The sequence below is a fragment of the Lepisma saccharinum genome, chromosome 22 (assembly GCF_977018435.1).
Source record: "Lepisma saccharinum chromosome 22, izLepSacc3.1, whole genome shotgun sequence".
Classification (NCBI taxonomy): Eukaryota; Metazoa; Arthropoda; class Insecta; order Zygentoma; family Lepismatidae; genus Lepisma; species Lepisma saccharinum.
This window is the reverse complement of record NC_139250.1, coordinates 5,044,880-5,063,500: the sequence shown is the minus strand read 5'-3', so window position 1 is coordinate 5,063,500 and position 18,621 is coordinate 5,044,880. Positions and strand designations below refer to the sequence as shown.

Below are 18,621 nucleotides of genomic sequence, written 5' to 3'. Positions count from 1 at the left end.
ACGTCGTACTAAACAAATAGCAAGAACTATTATGTTGCTCTTGCAAATACGCTTGGAACGGCAGAAAATCTTCTGTGTATAAAGTGCTGCGTATACGTTTCATGCTAGAAAGATTTCATCTTTTTTCACTGCAAAGCTGATTAGTGCATCAGATTGCAGTAAAATTTCAGGTCTCTCGTAGGTTCGATTCCCACCACTGGCTTAAATGAAAGTTGTTCAACCTAAGACGAGAGAAGTGGTATGGTTGGATACATAGGCGCCGACTCCATGGGGCTTGGGGGGGCTCGAGCCCCCCCAATGTTAACGATGTGGGGTCAGAGCCCCCCAAATAATTTTGCTTAAGAGGATCAAATGTATTATTTTGCTTCTCTTGTAAAGTTTACTCTGAATTGTGCCACATGAACTTAGCTTTAAATATACACATTTGAAATGTTCTACACCATCAACTTTGGGGGGCTCAGACCACTAAACCATCACTTTTGGGAGGGCTATGACCAGAAACAGCAAAACACATGACTTATTACTATATATTCTAAGTATGTAATTATGAGTATTGTTCAAATTTTTACTAAAAGAGTTTCGAAAGACTATGTGCATGAACTAGGGTAGTGGATGGGACGATCAGGCTACAAATGGCTCTCACATCACATTCAGAACGAAATCATTGACATATTAGGGAGATCTGTTTTGCGCTCCGTGGTAGCAGATATTAAAAGTCGGGAATATTTTGCTATTATGGTTATGGTTGACGAAACTTGTGACATATCCATCCGTGGACAATTAATATACTGCATTCGAACTGTGAATAAAAAAAATGATATTTTTGAGGAATTCATGGGCTTTTATGAGATTCCGAACACTGAGGCCAAAACTTAAAAAGGGAGAGAGTGAGTCATTCATTAATTTATTTCAGTGATCAGAGCCCCCCCAATAATTTTGACAAATCGGCGCCCCTGTACCAGGATCTACCATGGCAATATTGGGTGCCTTCTGAAAAAGTCAGACCTTTCTGGCTAACACTCTGCAGCAATATAAAGTAGACTGCATAGGCAAGAGCGGTCTATACTGTGTCCCATCTATCTGTGGAGGTGCCGAACGAGAACAAGTCTCTGCGCAAGTAGTGGCGCGAAACGGCTCCACCAATGAACAGTGAGAGGATCGGGATTGTGTAATTGGGGGAGGGGAATTTACCCACTTTCCTTGCTTGCTCACTCGATTTCCCTTCTCCTTCTCTTCCGCTATACGGGGCGATGCTCTATAGTTGTCTGGGACAGGGTATATAGTCTAGATACTTGCAACAGTTGCTTGCCATCATCGTGAATGGGGATATCAACAGCCATGTGGGTAACGTTTACAGACGAGATTGTATGATGCTGTTACATGGAAACGGAAAATTACCACGGAGTGAAATTACCACGTTAACCTTGGAGGCGCAGTAAAAATAAGTTCTAAGCTTGGGATAACCACAATGTCAATGGAAATCAATGTTGCAAACCTCATTAGTAGTTCCCTGAAACAAAGAGTTTCAACCCTCTACGAAACGAGGTTCTTTACCTCAAATCGAACTCTCAGTGAGGATGGAGACTGGCCTAAGTACCAACATGATATGAGAAACCCCTGACCGGAAACGCGTCATTAGAAAGTTATAAGCCAAAACTACTTGTGGCCGCCCACCAACTAATGCCTCTACGGCGAAAGAACAAACTTCAAAATTCTATTTTTGTCCTTCCCGGCGAAAGTCAGGGAGGGTCGAATGGACCGCTGAACCAATCGGCTTTCAGTTGCCATGGTGAGGGAAAATTCTCGTGCTATTCTGCGTTGCACGTGGACAGCACGTGTACGACTGGACAAGAATCAGGTGTGTAGCAGCACCGCTTTCCCCCCTTTGAAACTCCCACAACTGGAGGCGAAAGGTTTGGGTTTCATGAAGTGTATTCCTTGGCCTCGGGCTTTAGTTTTGCATTTGCTGCGTTGCAGTTTTCGGGGTGCAAGCAGTAACGGTGCATCCCCTCCTAGCAAGAATCCTTGTTGGCTGCGATATCGTCAGAACGGCTCCAGGGATGTTAAAGCGGATGCCACAGAGCTTGGACGGCAACAGTCGTAGACAGTTATTTCTCCAGACAATGTTTTACATCGTAGAGTTCCCGCTTTAGTGGAACGTTATTATTCTGTTTTGATTGAGTTTTTTGTTCTAAGTCTACTTTATACACAAAGAGGCTATTAGTGACTGGATCTGCAGTTTAAGGCAGGACCAGAACCATTACGTGTTCCCCAGGGTGCGAAATCCTGGGGGGACAGGGGGGAATTCCCACCCTGAAATTTCCCCCCAACAAACTTTTCCGGGGGGGGGGGGAGTTTTGGTTCTAACAACAAACATAAACAATTAGTATGGGCGTCAAATATACTGTACTGGAATAATATCTAAAACATATAAAGAACGAACAACAAAGAGCACTAAGGTCACTTCTGAACCCAGCAATTCCTGGAACACAGAAATTAGTCCGACTTGTTATTTCATCTCCATTTCTCATCCCCTTTCGTCAGCTACCGCAAAATACTGTATATAAATGTATTAATAAAACACGTAATAGAATTTAGATGTGAATTTTATACAGGAAAGAATTATCTTCTTAATGTTTCTAATTTTTTGCCCCTTAAACGAATTTTAAATGGACAGTCTATATAATATATTGTATGTTTTATAAAATAATTTGATTATATAATAATTAACACATATTTAATGACATTATATATATATATATATATATATATATATATATATATATATATATATATATATATATATATATATAGAGAGAGAGAGAGAGAGAGAGAGAGAGTTTCCTTGCTCCATTTCCCCTACCAATCTGCAGCGATTTCGCACCATGGTGTTCCCACCGGGTATCGAACCCAAGCATGGAGTCCACAGGATTTTTTGCAGGGAGGGGCAAGGAAGGTATTTTTTTCCAGGGAGCAAACAAGGCACATTTGTGAAATACATAATTTTTGGTTGACTTGCATTTTCCAGGGGGGAGTCACGGCCCCCCTTGCCCCCCCTTTCGGACGCCCATGAACTCAAGACACTTTGATTGCAAGGCGACGACGTTACTACTACGTCACCGGGAAGCCCAGCAATTTAATTGATTACTCGTAATCCTTCTGGTAGGAATTCCACTTTGAAATGAAAAAATAGGAAATTTTCCCACCAGGAAATGCATACGCAACACTTTACAGAAACTTTTCTGCCGTTGGTAGCATTTTTTCTAGAATCATAGTCGTGGGGGTATAGCTCAGTGGTCGGCCCCTGTGGCGGAGTGGTTAGCACATCGCGCTACGGCGCCAGGGGTCCCGTGTTCGAATCCTGGCTCGGACGTGGATGTTTGTGATTGTCTGTCCTGAATAGCCCTGAAATTGAGATTGAGTGAAATGATACGAGTAAATGAAGTGTGATGGGGGAAGCTTCCGCCTAGGGGCTTTCCTTTTATATACAAGGTGATCCAAAAATGCCGCCCCTTTTCAATTGGCTACTGCAAAGCCAACACTGGCCGGCGTGCGCTGGCGGCAGTGAAGCGTACTCACGAATAGTGGGAGAATCAGTTGCGATGGAGAAGTGGAATGTGCAAGACCATGTTCGCGCAGTAGAGCTGTTTATAAAAAGAAAGTCCATTGTTGCAACCCAACGAGCTTTCCGCCGACTAGGCCAGCGTAGAGACGCACTGGACAAACACACCATACGGCGCTGGGTAGCGAAATGGCACGAGGAGGGTTCACTATGACACAGGTCGTCTCCTGGACGACCCCGAGCTGTAAGGACACAGGAACACATCAACCGTGTGCGGGATGACATCCAAAGAAGTCCACGAAGATCAGTGCACCGCAGATCGCATGCATTGCATATGACGTATGGCAGTTTACATCGCATTTTACACTTGGATTTACATACACGAGCGTATAAGGTGCAAGTAGTGCAAGCTATGACCGCAGCCAACAAAGTGGCACGTGTTCAGTTTTGTGACACGTTTCTCGACATGTGGGCACAAGATGCACGCATTGTCGACAACCTTCTGATGTCTGACGAGGCACACTTTTTGATATCGGGATCGGTCAACAAACATAATTGCCGTTTCTGGGGTACAGAAAACCCGCGGCGATTGCATCAGCGTGAGTTGCACAGTCCCAAGTTAACTGTGTGGTGTGGGATCAGTACATCAGGAATCATCGGACCATACTTCTTTCGCAATGCCACTGGTGCCACGTGTACTGTCAATTCAGAGCGTTATGTGACCATGCTCCAAGACTTTCTCGTGCCGGCACTCCAACGCCTTCATCTTATCACATGGTTCCAACAGGACGGTGCAACGGCACACACAGCAAGTGTGTCCATTGCCAAATTGTGCGACCTTTTTCCCGGCCACCTCATCTCCCGATATGGCGACGTGACTTGGCCGGCACGTTCGCCGGATTTGACGGCAGCTGATTTTTTCTTGTGGGGATACCTGAAGTCCCGGGTCTACGAAACCCGCCCAGGAACGATCCAGGAACTGGAGGAGAACATCCGCCATGAAATCTCGGCTATTCCGGTTGCTATGCTGGAGAATACATTGCCGCGTAGCTTCGTGGCTCGGCTTCATGAGTGCTCCAACAACGGTGGTGCTCACCTGAGTGATGTTATATTCAAAACTTAAGTGAGACGTGATGTGATGTGACATTCACAACCTGATTGACATATCTTGTATCAAACTCCCATGTCTGTTCAACACTTCTGTTCTTGTAGCTTGCAATTATTCGCCTAAATAAAGTTATGCTCACCAATTGAAAAGGGGCGGCCTTTTTGGATCACCTTGTATATACAAAAAGTGGTAGAGCATTCGACTGCAGATCGAGAGGTCCTCGGTTCAAACCCGGGTGCCCCCTGGGTAGTGTTGCCCACGAGACGAGACTTTGGCCTGTCTCGTCTCGAAAATATTCGTTTGTCTCGGGACACATGATCAATCTCGTCTCGTCTCGAATTTTTAAAAGCCTGTCCCGTCTCGTCCCGTGGGCAACACTACCCCTGGGTGACATTTTTTGTAAAATTCCATAATATAGTTTGGCAAGAGGCTTGTTTCTTTTATGTCCACTTTATGCACAGGTGAGCTAATTGGGACTGATTAAGTTGGCTTCCTAACCATTATGTGCCACCAAGGGATATCGAACCCGGGATCTCTTGATTACAAGCAGACGACGATACCACTCACCATCGGGATGGTTTAATTATTATATTCGTAGCTCATTTTCCTGTAACATAGTAAGTACCGTGTACTCTAAAATCTGCAATTCAGTGAGGGAACACAATTTTAAGCTCTTCGTGAAGGAGAGAGGGGATTTGTCACTCAATTCATTTTTTTCAAGTCATTTCGTCGGCTAACTTTTTTTTTACACTGTATGATTTTCAGGGAGAGGGCTTGGAAGAGGGCTCAACAATTATTTCGAAAATACCTTATTATTACAAATGTTTTGGTCTTCCATATTCATTCTGAACTTGCCGACCTCAGTGGCAAAGTGGTTAGCACAGCCCCCTCAAAGCCAAGTATCCTCTTTCCGTGTGTCCCTTCATCAATTTCATCATAGCAATCCCATACACATTCATATCCAAACCCACACACCGTTACACTTTCCTTTCTTCTAAATGTGTATAACTCTCAAACTTTCTGTATTTCATTGATACTATAGAATACTATACATACTAATGTAAATTCATCACATTTTCCTTAGATTTGGCTCTTGTGTATATATATATATTTTTTACTACATACTGTAGGGCATCAAGTCATTATTTGTATTAATATTGTTCAAAATGAAATTTTTGATTTTTCTTATTTGATTTGATTTATTTTATTTTACTTTGCGTTTTGTGCCTCTTGGCTAATTTGCGAAGATGGGGATGAGTGATGAAATGATGAAATTGATGAATGGACATTCACAAACAACCAAGCCCGAGCGGGACCCTTGGCGTTCGCAGCGCGATGTGCTAACCACTCGGCCACAGGGTTCGTCAAAATGAAATGTTGTGTGGCTTAATTGTAACCATATTGAGATAATAAATAAGATAATAATAATAATAACATTAAAAGAATATCATCACTCATTTTCATCGCCGCGATTAAGCACAAGTGGCAGGAAAGTGATGCTAATGAGTCTCGACTTAATTTCATTTCGTCACTGCTACTTGTTCTGCACTTTCACTGCCTCTCTTTAAGCTGGGTTTCCAGAGCCTTCGACAAGACTTAGGAAGTAACTATCGATCTCCTTGTCCTGGTTCTCCTCCTTTTTTAGCCCTTTTATTTTGTGCCCCCTCCCGCCCCCGGCCTCCTCTACCCCTTTCGATTCGCGGATCCCGTCTGCGCAGTCGGCACATGTTGCTCTTCTTAGAGAATACGTGAAAGATCCTTTCCTTCCGATGGATCAACTTTCACTCCTGTTCCTCGTTGGGCATTTACTCTCTATCCTTGTCCGTGTGTTTTAATGTTGATATTGCCTTACCTGGTGGCAACGTTATCACCTTGTAATGAAGGGATCGCGGGTCCTACAGCCTGTGGAGGCACATAGGGGTTCGGATCCTACTTTAAGCTGTGGATCCCATTACCCTATTTGTGCATGAAGTTTCGTCCTTTAAAAACAAAGTCGCCAGGGAGCACCCGGGTTTGAACCGGGGACCTCTCGATCTGCAGACGAATGCTCTACCACTGAGCTATACCCCCAAGACATCCTCAAAGAATAAGGCCATGTTTCTTCCTTTAAAAAGTGCTAGCAACGGCAGAAAATTGTATATTTGTAAAATCGCAATTCGTCCTCATCTTCGCAGTTAGCCAAAAGTGACAAATCAATCAATCAGTCTGCCTCCGTTGCGGAGTGGTTAGCAGAGCGCGCTTCAACGCCAGAAATTCAGGGTTCGAATCCCGACCTGGGCATGGATGTTCTTTGTGAGTGCCCCTTCATCAATTTCATCATATCATCACTCTTCCTCATCTTCGCGATTATCCAAAATGGCAGAAAAGCGAAGTAAAGTCAACAAACCAACCAATCAATCAATCAACCAATAAATCAAACAAAAACCAATCAAGCAACCAAGCAATCAATAAATCAAAACAACTAATCAACAAACCAACCAATCAATGAATCAACCAATCAGTCAACCAACCAATCAATCAATCAATTTATCAACCAATCAATCAATGCTTTTTTTCTAATTTGAAATGATCGACACCCGTTTCCGCCGGGTGATTGACCTGTTCGACAGCCCCTCACTATGTCTGCGATATGTGAGAATAGTTTTGGCCATTATTTATACATCCCTTGTAGATCGCTAAAATGTATTTTTTGGATTTTCATCTTCTGAGCCAGACATAAAAATGTCCATCGAGTTCCTTCACCCGAGAGCTGGTCGGGCATGGCAGTCGCATCGATCATGGCTGAGGAGAGCAAGCGGCTCTACTTGGACCGAGCGAGTGGTTTCGACATGTTCCAGCCTTCGTCGGGCAAGAGAGATGTCCTTTCCAGACATTCCAGAGTTGCTGGAGAGCCGAGGGCGTCGCTGGGCACGGTGGGCTCTGCCCAATCCGCATGGGGAATTTTCAGAATCATTATACAGGGTGCCCAAAAAGTCACGCAACCGAGACTTCGAACGTACGTAACTAGTGTACAAAAGGCGATATAGACATGAAACTTACACTGGGTATATCGTACAAAGAGATAGGTAAGTTAGTTTCTTGTGTGATAAATTTGAAACCTTTTCTGGCTGGCAATGATTTTGGTACAAACAATCCCTATACATGTATTTACGTTTATCCGTGCAGTTTGCAACACTACGGTAGCTGCAACAGCAGACCTTACTGATGGTACTTACTGCAATTGAATTTCAGCGCCTGCTGATTGTGGGGTAAAGGTACAGAGTGTCCGAAAAGTCACGCAACCCGGTGTTTACGACCGTATAACGGAATAGCGAAACGGAATGAGAAGAAACGCTTTCCGCCAAGAGAATGCCCTGTATATTGGGAAAATTTAGAGAGACAAACATATGTAAGAACATGCATGTTTTAATAACAAATAAGCAAAGTGTTGCCAAAGGCGGAAAAAAAATATTTGCAAATCGTGTATATTGATGCACAGAACTCACTGAGGTAAATTATTGCAACATTTCACAATACCAACGAATAATTTGGATGGCCATCTAATGAATTTGACAGAAAAAGAACTTTGACGAAGTTTCAAAAACATTGCAGAAGGGAATAAATGGGCTGTTCCAAAAATCGATGTTTTCACAATATTACGAGGGACACTGGCAACACTGTTGGTGTCACGTGTCACTAACAGACGTGTTTCACCTCAGGCTATCACATTAAGGCACTTTTAACGACAAAGGAGAAAGTTGGTTATTCTCGAACATATGCAATAAATTACATACACCTTGCAACCCTGAAATGTGGTTTCAATTGGATAGGTATGTCAACAGCCAAAATTCCAGGCATTGGTCGACAGAAAACCCACATCAGTTGCATGAACTACCCTTGCACTCTCCGAAAATCGGTGTATGATGTGGAATATCGCGACGTCGTATTGTGGGACCGTTATTCTTTGAGACAACAGTGGATACTGCTGTGTACGGGGATCTCATAATGCAATTCGTTGCTCTCCTGGAAGAAGACGAACGTGATGTTTGGCTACAACAAGATGGAGCAACTTGCCATACATCTAATGAATCTCTTCGTATGCTGAGAGAATTTTTTGGTGATCGTCTAATATCCAAGGATTTATGGCCCAGTCGCTCGCCCGATTTAACATCTGGAGATTTTTTTCTGTGGGGTTACTTAAAGGGGAAAGTATACCAAACGGGACGCAGAACATTGGAGGAGCTGAAACGAAACATTACATAGGAAATTAATAATATCGGTGCTGCAACCCTCAGGAAGGTATCTGAGAACATGATCAAGCGAACCAACTTATGTATCCAAGAAAATGGTGGACACTTCGAACATTTGCTTTAATTTGTAGGGATACCCACATTTCAGGGTTGCAAGGTGTATGTAATTTATTGCATATGTTCGAGAATAACCAACTTTCTCCTTTGTCGTTAAAAGTGCCTTAATGTGATAGCCTGAGGTGAAACACGTCTGTTAGTGACACGTGACACCAACAGTGTTGCCAGTGTCCCTCGTAATATTGTGAAAACATCGATTTTTGGAACAGCTCATTTATTCCCTTCTGCAATGTTTTTGAAACTTCGTCAAAATTCTTTTTCTGTCAAATTCATTAGATGGCCATCCAAATTATTCGTTGGTATTGTGAAATGTTGCAATAATTTACCTCAGTGAGTTCTGTGCATCAATATACACGATTTGCAAATATTTTTTTTCCGCCTTTGGCAACACTTTGCTTATTTGTTATTAAAACATGCATGTTCTTACATATGTTTGTCTCTCTAAATTTTCCCAATATACAGGGCATTCTCTTGGCGGAAAGCGTTTCTTCTCATTCCGTTTCGCTATTCCGTTATACGGTCGTAAACACCGGGTTGCGTGACTTTTCGGACACTCTGTATCATACATAGAAGCTGGTCTGTATTGGATGGTCCAAGGTCATAGAAAGTCCCATTTTCATTTCTTGCTTCCCGTTGGTCCGGAGTGTTGGCCGAAATACACAGATGTTTTGTCAAATCGCCACAAGATGGTGCTAAGAGTTGCCATCTCGAAAACTAACTGACTGTGAGGTCTACAAGTTCATTCCTTTGAGGTGGTATCAAGTAATTGAAGGAAAAATTAAGTAAAAATAAAGTATTTTAAACTGAAATACTGTGGGTCAGCACTGCTGTCCTTGCTTCACGCGAATGCTAGATAGTAGGTAGAAAATTGACGTAGAAATAACAAATAAAAGTTCTTAATGGTTCATCTACATACTGAACATGAGTTTCTTTTATTACGTCCTGGACCTTTGCACTCGTGAAACACTAGGTCATGTTTTAAATGCCTAGTACGGAATTCTATTTGCGAAAACAAAGGGAAGAAATTTATTCATTATGCTGTGCTTGCTTTGCGTAAGAGTACAAAACATAACGCCTCAGGAGTTTGTGTGTTATGGTGTCAAATGGAAACAACGGAGTTGCATTTCTCCGTGGTTCTTCGAGGAAAACATTGGTGCTTTGTTGCAAGCTGCTAGAAATTAGAACCTGTAACAATGTAGATTTCAGTTTATTTTACTTTGCGTTTTGTGCCTCTTGGCTAATTTGCGAAGATGGGAATGAGTGATGAAATTGATAAATGGACATTCACAAACAACCAAGCCCGAGCGGGATTCGAACCCGGGACCCTTGGCGTCGCAGCGCGATGTGCTAACCAGTTTTCTTTTCTTTTTTAAAAGGAATACCCCTAAGCGGTAGTATTACTCGTTTTTCACTTTATTCTCAGTTTTTCATTTCTCGGTTTATCTCAATTTTCATCATTTGGACCAACACAAATACCCATGCCTTACCCGGGACTCGAACCCGGAACCCCTGGCGTTGTAGCGTGCTGTTAACCACTTTTTATATATATATATATATAAAGGAAATACCCCCTACACGGAGGTATCCCCCACCATTCACTCTCTTTCTCACTTTTACACTTTTCAATTCTTACATTTTTCTTTGTTTCTTATCAACTGGACGAACACAAATACCCATGCCTTACCCGGGACTCAAACCCAGAACCCCTGGCGTTGTAGCGCGCTCTGCTAACCACTTCGCCACGGAGGTCGACAACCACTCGACCATAGGATAATAGATTTATCTGAAAATGCACGAGATGGGAGAGAGGAAGAATAGAGGAACATAGACAGAGAAAGGAAGCATTAATAGAACACGGAAAGATATGCAGGGTGCGAAATTCTAGGGGAACAAAGGGATTTCCCCCACCATTGGCCTCAACCCCCCACCCCCACATCCCCATCAAAACGTCCAGGGGAAAGTTTTTGCTGTAAGAACAAAAGATAAGGAATTAGTTTTGACTTCCAATACACTTTACTAAGAATAACTTCGAAAATAGACAAAGTAGCGTGATTGTGAATGTTGAATGCTTTCTCTCTCTCCCTCTCTCTCAAAAGATCAATAACAATAACAATATACACCAATATTACGCACAAGAAAAGTAAAACAAGAATGCCGGACAAATATAATTATTGATTGATTTGCTTTATTTTACTTCGCTTTTTGTGCCACTTTTAGCTAATTTGCGAAAATGGGGATGATAAGATAAAAATTGATGAATGGGCATTCACAAATATCCATGCCCAGGCCAGGATTCGAACCCGGCCTGCTAACCACTCCGCCACGGCGGCGGGCTCAAATGTAATTATATAATTATGAAATGTAATTAATTTATATGAACTGAAAGCAAAAACTAAACCAAAAATTACAATGAAACTATTTCCGACTATTTTATAATTTCTTGTCGCATTTAACCAATTAGGATTTAGTTTGCTAATTTATAAATATATATGTATAAACTAGCAATATGTTACTTTATGTGTATTTAATAATAATGTATTTTTAAATATTTAGTAATTTACTTTGGTATAAATGACATATATAGCCCTATATATATATATATATATATATATATATATATATATATATATATATATATATATATATATATATATATATATATATATGTCCTCCTCCGTTACTGTTCTGTCCAAGGCACCTTGCTTTGGACGGCGGCTGCATTGGTTCGATCCCGGGTTCAGTCTTCGGAAATTTTCGGCCTGTGTATAGGACCGTTGGCAACCCATCATCGTGAGGAAATTGAGGAGCTCCGAGTGAATGAGCGTAATCCGGTCGCGAAGTCCTACAACGGCTGGCGGTTGGTAGGGCCAACCACCCGTCCCCCTAGTCTGGCTGCAGATCTCCACGCCTCCTTGGTCGCCCGCGTGGGAGGGAGGCCAACAGTCGGTAGGTGAACCAGGGCCCAATATTGGGCTGTAGCGCTATAGGGTAATATATATATATATATATATATATATATATATATATATATATGTGTGTGTGTGTGTGTGTGTGTATGTAGTATATATATATATATATATATATATATATATATATACATACATATATATTTGTATGTGATTAAGATCATCATTCCTCCACTAGCAGGCCCGTAGCCAGGCAGGGGCCAGGGTCAAGGGGCTGAACCCCCTGGAGCTACTGTCAGCCCCCTTGATATTATGTAAAACTATTTTGTGTAATTTGTTTGGAGTGAAGAGTGAAAATGTAGACAGGAGCTATTACATTCGTTCATCTTAGTTATAAGAAGAAGTATAAGTAGCGGCAAGTATTTAGGAGATTCTCTTCTCTAGACTTTAGAAAGTTCCTTCACAAAGGAGCTTCTTTACCTGTACCTTCGCTACCAATGTTGCGTCCTCCCATTTACACACAAATCTTTGACTTTTATGTCATTATGCAAATTCCCTCCGCATGTGCGTCAAAGTTTTGGGAACGAAGGGGAGTTTTATTGTTTCGGCCGGGGAGTGGAATGTACGCTAGGCACTATGATTGAATATTGTCCATATTTTGTTGGATGATATAAATATCTGTATATGGAGTGTGTAGTAAGGGATGATTTCAGTAGCAGCCAGTTAACACGTCTAGCGATATTTTAAAAGATATAGAAAAAATGTAGTATTTGTGTGATATTTCTAAACTGTATGTAACTTAATGACCCTTCCCGACACATAATTTACCTTCAGTTAACATTGTTAAACTTTTGAAAAATGGACTTGATTTACAAAGCCCCCCTGATAACTCGTGAGCCCCCCCCCCCCTGGAGATCAATTCTGGCTACGAGCCTGTCCACTAGTCTTCAATGATTTCGCACCGTGGGCAAACACCCTCTCCAAACACACACACATTTATTTGATTCTGATTTGATATTTATTATAATGCCCAGGCCGAGATTCGAAACCGGGATTCCTGGCTAATGCACATTCATCAGTGCTTTGTTGCACGGTTTTCCTATCTGCACGTTCATGCACGCGCGTGCGATTTACGTGGCTTATCGTTCTAGCAGCAGGAATCCGAAGAAGCTGGTTGCATAAGCGGAGACAATGTGTCACTCTGGTATGCACGCACGTATGGTTATCTTGCCTGATAATGTTGTCTATAGGAGAACATGTCCATTCCATAGAGTGAAATAACAACATAACCGCAAGAGCTGCCTGCTTGCATGCTAACCCCTCTTCCCTTGTCTCTGCGTCTGTCGGTTTTTTCGGTCATATTCATTCTCTCTCTCTCTCTCTCTCTCTCCGCCTCTCTCTATTTGTTTATTCGTTTTCTATATTTCTTCTCTATCTTTCTCTCTGTCATAGTCCTCATAATATTTGTTTCCCTCACGCTCTCTCTCCATGTTTTGATTTTCAGTTCTTCATTTTTCTATCTTTCATTCTTTCTCCATGCCTTGGATTCAACTCCTCTCTCTTTCTCTCATCTCCTGTTTCCCTCTTTATGTCAATATCTTTGTTTCTTTCTCCTTCCTCTCTATTTCCTTCTTTATTTCTGTTCCTCTTCACCTGTTTTGGATTCTATTCTCCCTCATCTCTCCCATTTCTGCCCCTTGTCTTTGTTTTATTCCTTCTTCCTTTCTTTGTTTGTCCTACAAAATAGGAAAAATATAAATCAACCCCCTAGCTTGATATTTTATCGCTCCAGGCAGAATTGTGATTTGGTGTCCCCGCACTACCAAGCACCGACATTTTGTGTGCATCCTTCGATATTTCCTTCTTCATACCATGGCTTGTGATATTTACAACCTACAGATTCTCAAATGAGGAAACGAAGAAGAACTCATTAAAAATAACAAAGGTTAAAGATTCGCAGTTTATTTTATTTTAATTCATCGCTTTCCAGCTTTTATTCATTTCTACTCATCCTTCTCTGCCACAATCTTGCATTTATTCCAAGAAGTTCGGTGCAAAAATAATGCAAAGACAAGATTGAATATGTAATGTGTACGCTTCAAACTTGAACCTCACAGGGCAACACTGGAAGGGAGGAAGCAGAGAGAACGGTGTCTTGTGCCGCGGCTTCTGCGAGAGAACAAATTGCTCATGACTAGGGAGCGGAAGTTGATGACCTAAAAAATATAGGTATATGACCTATAGAATGTCCTAAAAAATGGGAAAAATGACTTTAAAAATGCAAAAAAATGACCATTAAAATTTGTTAGTTTCAGGTTAAAAATTTAAATGAAAAGGAAATTAAACAAAATGCAATCTCCTTATCTGATCTTAAATTTGAGTTTGCTGCAGACGGACACTTGGTAGTTCCCCCGACCCAACAAAGACTGTCACCAGTTCAGCATTTCTTTTTCTCGTAAATTGCAATCCTGCGAGATATATATATATTTCACCTTGGTGAATAGACTCAAGAATATTACCAAAATGAAAGAAGTGACAAAATATGACGAAACAATACACCGAATATTGCGAAAAATGACTGAAAAATGCCGAAAATCGGGGAAAATGACCTAAAACCTGAAAATTGGCAAACAATGCACTTTAAAATTACCTTTTTTGTGTTCTAGGCGAAGTGTAATATAGTTTATATTCAATGGGCATCGTGTCCGAGATTTCAGGAAAAAGATGACATTTCATCAACTTCCGCTCCCTACTCATGGTTGGAGATATAGGTTTGGCAGTATCCTCTTCTCATGTATTTTGCCCGGTGTCCCGACAAAACGTACCACTTTCGTTTTCGCGTTCCCGCTTTTTCGCCTTTTCCCGCTCTTTTCGCCTTTTCACGCTCTTTTCTCCTATTCCCGCTTTTTACGTCTTTCCATATTTCTCTCTTTCGTTGTTTCTTTCTTTCCTTCCTTCTTTCTTTCCTTCTTTCTTTAATTCTTTCTTTTCTTCTTACTTTCTTTCCAAAATATTTACTCCCCGACAAAACTTACCACTTCAAGGAAAACGCTTGAACTTGCCCTTGACATGTCAGACATTCCAATACGGTGCGCTATCCAGCACCCAGCTAGGTTATTCGTTTTACCTCATTAGTCATTACGACTTTGATCTCTTAGGTGGAATGTTCAGTTGGGAGCATGAACATGGAAATACTCTTTTTTTTTTTTCTTTTTTACTCCGTTGACAGGGCTTTTCTGCCCCAGCATCAGTTTTATTTTGCTGGAATCTCGTTTACAAATACAAATACATTAATATATAGACATTCAGGATTCCCCTTTCACCCCGCACAAAATGGCGAAGATTGATAGGGGAACCATTTTTTACAGGATTATCACAACCCCAACGAGCCCTCCCGCAACTGTGGCAAGGCTGGTTCGTTGGGATTGTACAATGTAAGGAAACATTTATAACATTAAATATAATAGACAACACAAGACAACACATGGTACCCTAAGGTACCAGAACATCGACTAGCTGGGTAATTACCCTTCGTCGAGTCGAACGATCCGGCGCTTCCCGGATTGTTTGAATTCCCTGGAGTAGCTGTATTAAACCAGAAATGATGTCAGGCTGCGCCAGTTGATGGAGTAATTCCAGCAGGGACTCTTGGTCTGTAGTCGACGGCGTTGCTTGGCGTGACGTCGGTCGAGGTGCTTGCAGGCGGTTGTCTCTCCTGCGTGGTTCTGACTTCTGATTGGTCGAATTGGCAATAGGTCTGGGACGATATTCCCGGGAGGGTGTCTTCACGGGAACGTCCTGTCGAATGGGCCTCGGTGCAGCTGGGCGTTTTTTGGTTGGATTGGGTCCGAACTTCTGCTTTGATCTTTTTGAATAGGGAGCATCCCCTATAGCTGGCATAGTGGTTAAGGTTGCAATTAGCACATCTGGGTTGGGTGTCCAGGTCCTTCTCGGGACAGTCAGCGAATCTATGTGGCCCCGCACACTTGACGCAGCGGGGTGTAGCGTAGCGAAGCAGTGCCGCTGGCCGTGCCCGACCCGCTGGCACGCGTGGCGCTGAAGAATCATAGAAGAGCGATATTTCTCTACTTTTATCTGGTAACATTTCATACTTTCAAGTTTATAGATCCGATGCGATTCTGGAGTGTTAGGGAGGACAACCATGATGAGTGGTAATTTCTTCCTCGTCGAGGTGGGTCCCCGTGACTCTGTAGTTGTGTTCTGCTGACGTCGAACTGTGGTGTTTAATTGGTGGATACTATGGATTAGAAATCCATATAATTTTGTCAGAACTTCACGAAGTCCATCTAGACTGATGTCCATCGGGAGGTAACGTATAATTACCTTTAGTTTAGCAGCTGCAGATGAGCCGTAAGCGAAGGCAATGTTTTCCTTTTTGAGGTAAGCACATACGGACGTGAAGGCCTTCTGGTCTAATGTAGTAATGCGGCAACTTCCCTTTGTGTATCGAAGAAATATTCTGTGGCCAGCAACAAGGTTGCTTATCACATCAGTCACCTTGTTGGTTGTAGTATTGTATGTCGTTATGCAGGGGGGCCTGCGTGTCTTCGTGGGTGGAGAGGGAACTGGCTTGTTGCCTCGTGTCTGACTGCTGGGCTGTCTGCTAGGCTGCGACGCGGTCTGGTGGTCGCTGTCGTACTCGCTGGTGGTGTCTGCATCCCCCTCTGAGTCGGTTTTTGGTCGTTCGTCTCGGGTTCGCTTCTTCCGGTGCCCCTGTTCCATGGCTGGGGTTTTCGGAATCAAACAGTTCCCGTTTTACCACAGCGTGGCAAAAGTCCGAGGTGCTGACTCCTCGGCATCTCGGTGAAGGATGCATGGAAATAGAGCTAAGTGTTACTAATATAGATTTCATGCGAATTTCCTGGTTGTTTTTTTTCATATTAGTTTAGTTTAGGTTAGGTTACGTTAGTTAGAGTTTGAAATGCTTTACTCATTTTTTCATGGATGGCACTTTTAAGTGGTGTAGTAAACAATTTTCTCAGATTTACAGCATCCATGCAGATTTTGGAAGCACGACTGAAGAAACAAATATCAACCCTGTAGTTTTTGCTCTATTGCCCAATAAGGATAGAGAGACCTACGTATATTTGCTTGTTTCGACTCGTCATTCAGGCTGTTCCGTAGTGGAAACCAGAAAGAGTGAACGTGGATTTTGAATTTGCAGCCATATATGCGATTCGCCAAGTGTTTCTTTCGACAGAAATCAGTGGGTGCTTCTTCCATTTTAAAAAAAATGCCTTTGGCGTAAAGTTCAAGATGTAGGACTTTCAAGTGGTACGTTTTGTCGCATCGGAAATATTTTAAGACTCATTAGAAGACCCTTTGCAGGTAGCTGCCCAGGTTGTAAGTACGTTTTGTCGCGTATTCATTTTGCCCTATTCCCACCTCGAGCTTCTGCGGAGCTGTCCTGTGGGGGTTCAACTGAGGGTCTGTACGAGGGCGGCCGACTCGCGGTTTCTCCTTCTCAGCAAAAGAGTTCGCCGTGTTGCGGACACAAATAGATGACTTATTGTGTAAATATGTTAGCGAAATAATGCGAAAAGGCAAAGAAATTGTTTATTGTTCATTCTCGAGGTGATTATCGTATATTACTGGGGGTTCACTGATCCTGTGCACTATAGGGCCAACCGCGCTGATTATTACTACTTGCGAACAGAAAAATCCAGCGGTGTTAACAGAATATTTATTTATTTATTTGTCTCTTATTTATTTGTGTCGGAGATTAAGGCTCATGCCTTTTCTTACACTCAGCTACATACAAAAGTTCATAATATAGAACATATTCATAAATTGATTCATATATAAACATTGCAAATAACGATCGCACATATACCTTTCATGTCAAACCAACAGCGGTAAAAATATGTAATTCAAAGAATTACATAAAACATATATATACATGTACACACACTCATACATCAGGTTTTTATACATAACAGGCCACTACAAATATTTATTAAACATGTATTAATTCCTGGCGCCCACCCAGCGTCGAATAACATGGATACCTGGGGGAAACCCTGGGGGGTAAAGGTGGTCAGGGGTGTGATGCTGATCACATCACCCCCACTCACGACCGGATCAAGAAAGTGTGGGGCGTTACCCCCACACCCCCTATACGCCTTCATGGCGTGGTGCTTTGCACAGGGGAGCACTTTACCTTTTTTTACCTTTGTATTAATTTGACAAAAAAAACAAAAAAATCACTCCATAAAACTTTATCTTAATCTTCTTTTGAAGATACCTATGGAAATCGATTTTCTCATTTCATGTAAGAAGTGCATTCCAGTCCCTAACCACTGATACAGTAAAAGAGTTACTAAAAAATTCAGTTTTGTGAGTTTTAATTGTCAGAAGATTGGAACTTTGGGATCTTGTGTGTGATAATTCTGGGTTTCCTAAGGGAAGCAATCTGTCTGTGAGATATAAAGGACTTCCTGTATAAAGTAACTTGTATAGCAACACTAGTTTTCTGTACCTCCGTCTTTCTTTCATTTTAATCCAGCCTAATTTATTATAATATTCAGTTAACTGGTCATACTTCTTAAGGTTAAATATATATCTTATGCACGAGTTCTGAATTGTTTGAAATCTCATTGCCAGCATTTCATTACAATCAGCATATACACTATCGCAATAGTCAAGATGCGAGAGGACCAAAGCTTGTACAAGTCGTTC

The 18,621-nt window shown here is 42.0% G+C and overlaps 2 protein-coding genes and 1 non-coding gene across 4 annotated transcripts in view; 2 read left to right on the top strand and 1 right to left on the bottom strand.

Annotated features, from left to right (window-relative positions):
• Positions 1–18,621, top strand: part of LOC146004565 (putative E3 ubiquitin-protein ligase RNF144A) — a 200,152-nt gene that overhangs the window by 27,648 nt on the left and 153,883 nt on the right. The window lies entirely within an intron of this gene.
• On the top strand, positions 3,975–4,685 carry LOC146004597 (uncharacterized). The gene has a single exon (XM_083143461.1). The coding sequence runs from the start codon at positions 3,975–3,977 to the stop codon at positions 4,683–4,685; it is 711 nt and encodes a 236-aa protein (XP_082999587.1).
• On the bottom strand, positions 6,669–6,740 carry TRNAC-GCA (transfer RNA cysteine (anticodon GCA)). The gene has a single exon. It is a non-coding gene; the product is annotated as a tRNA-Cys (tRNA).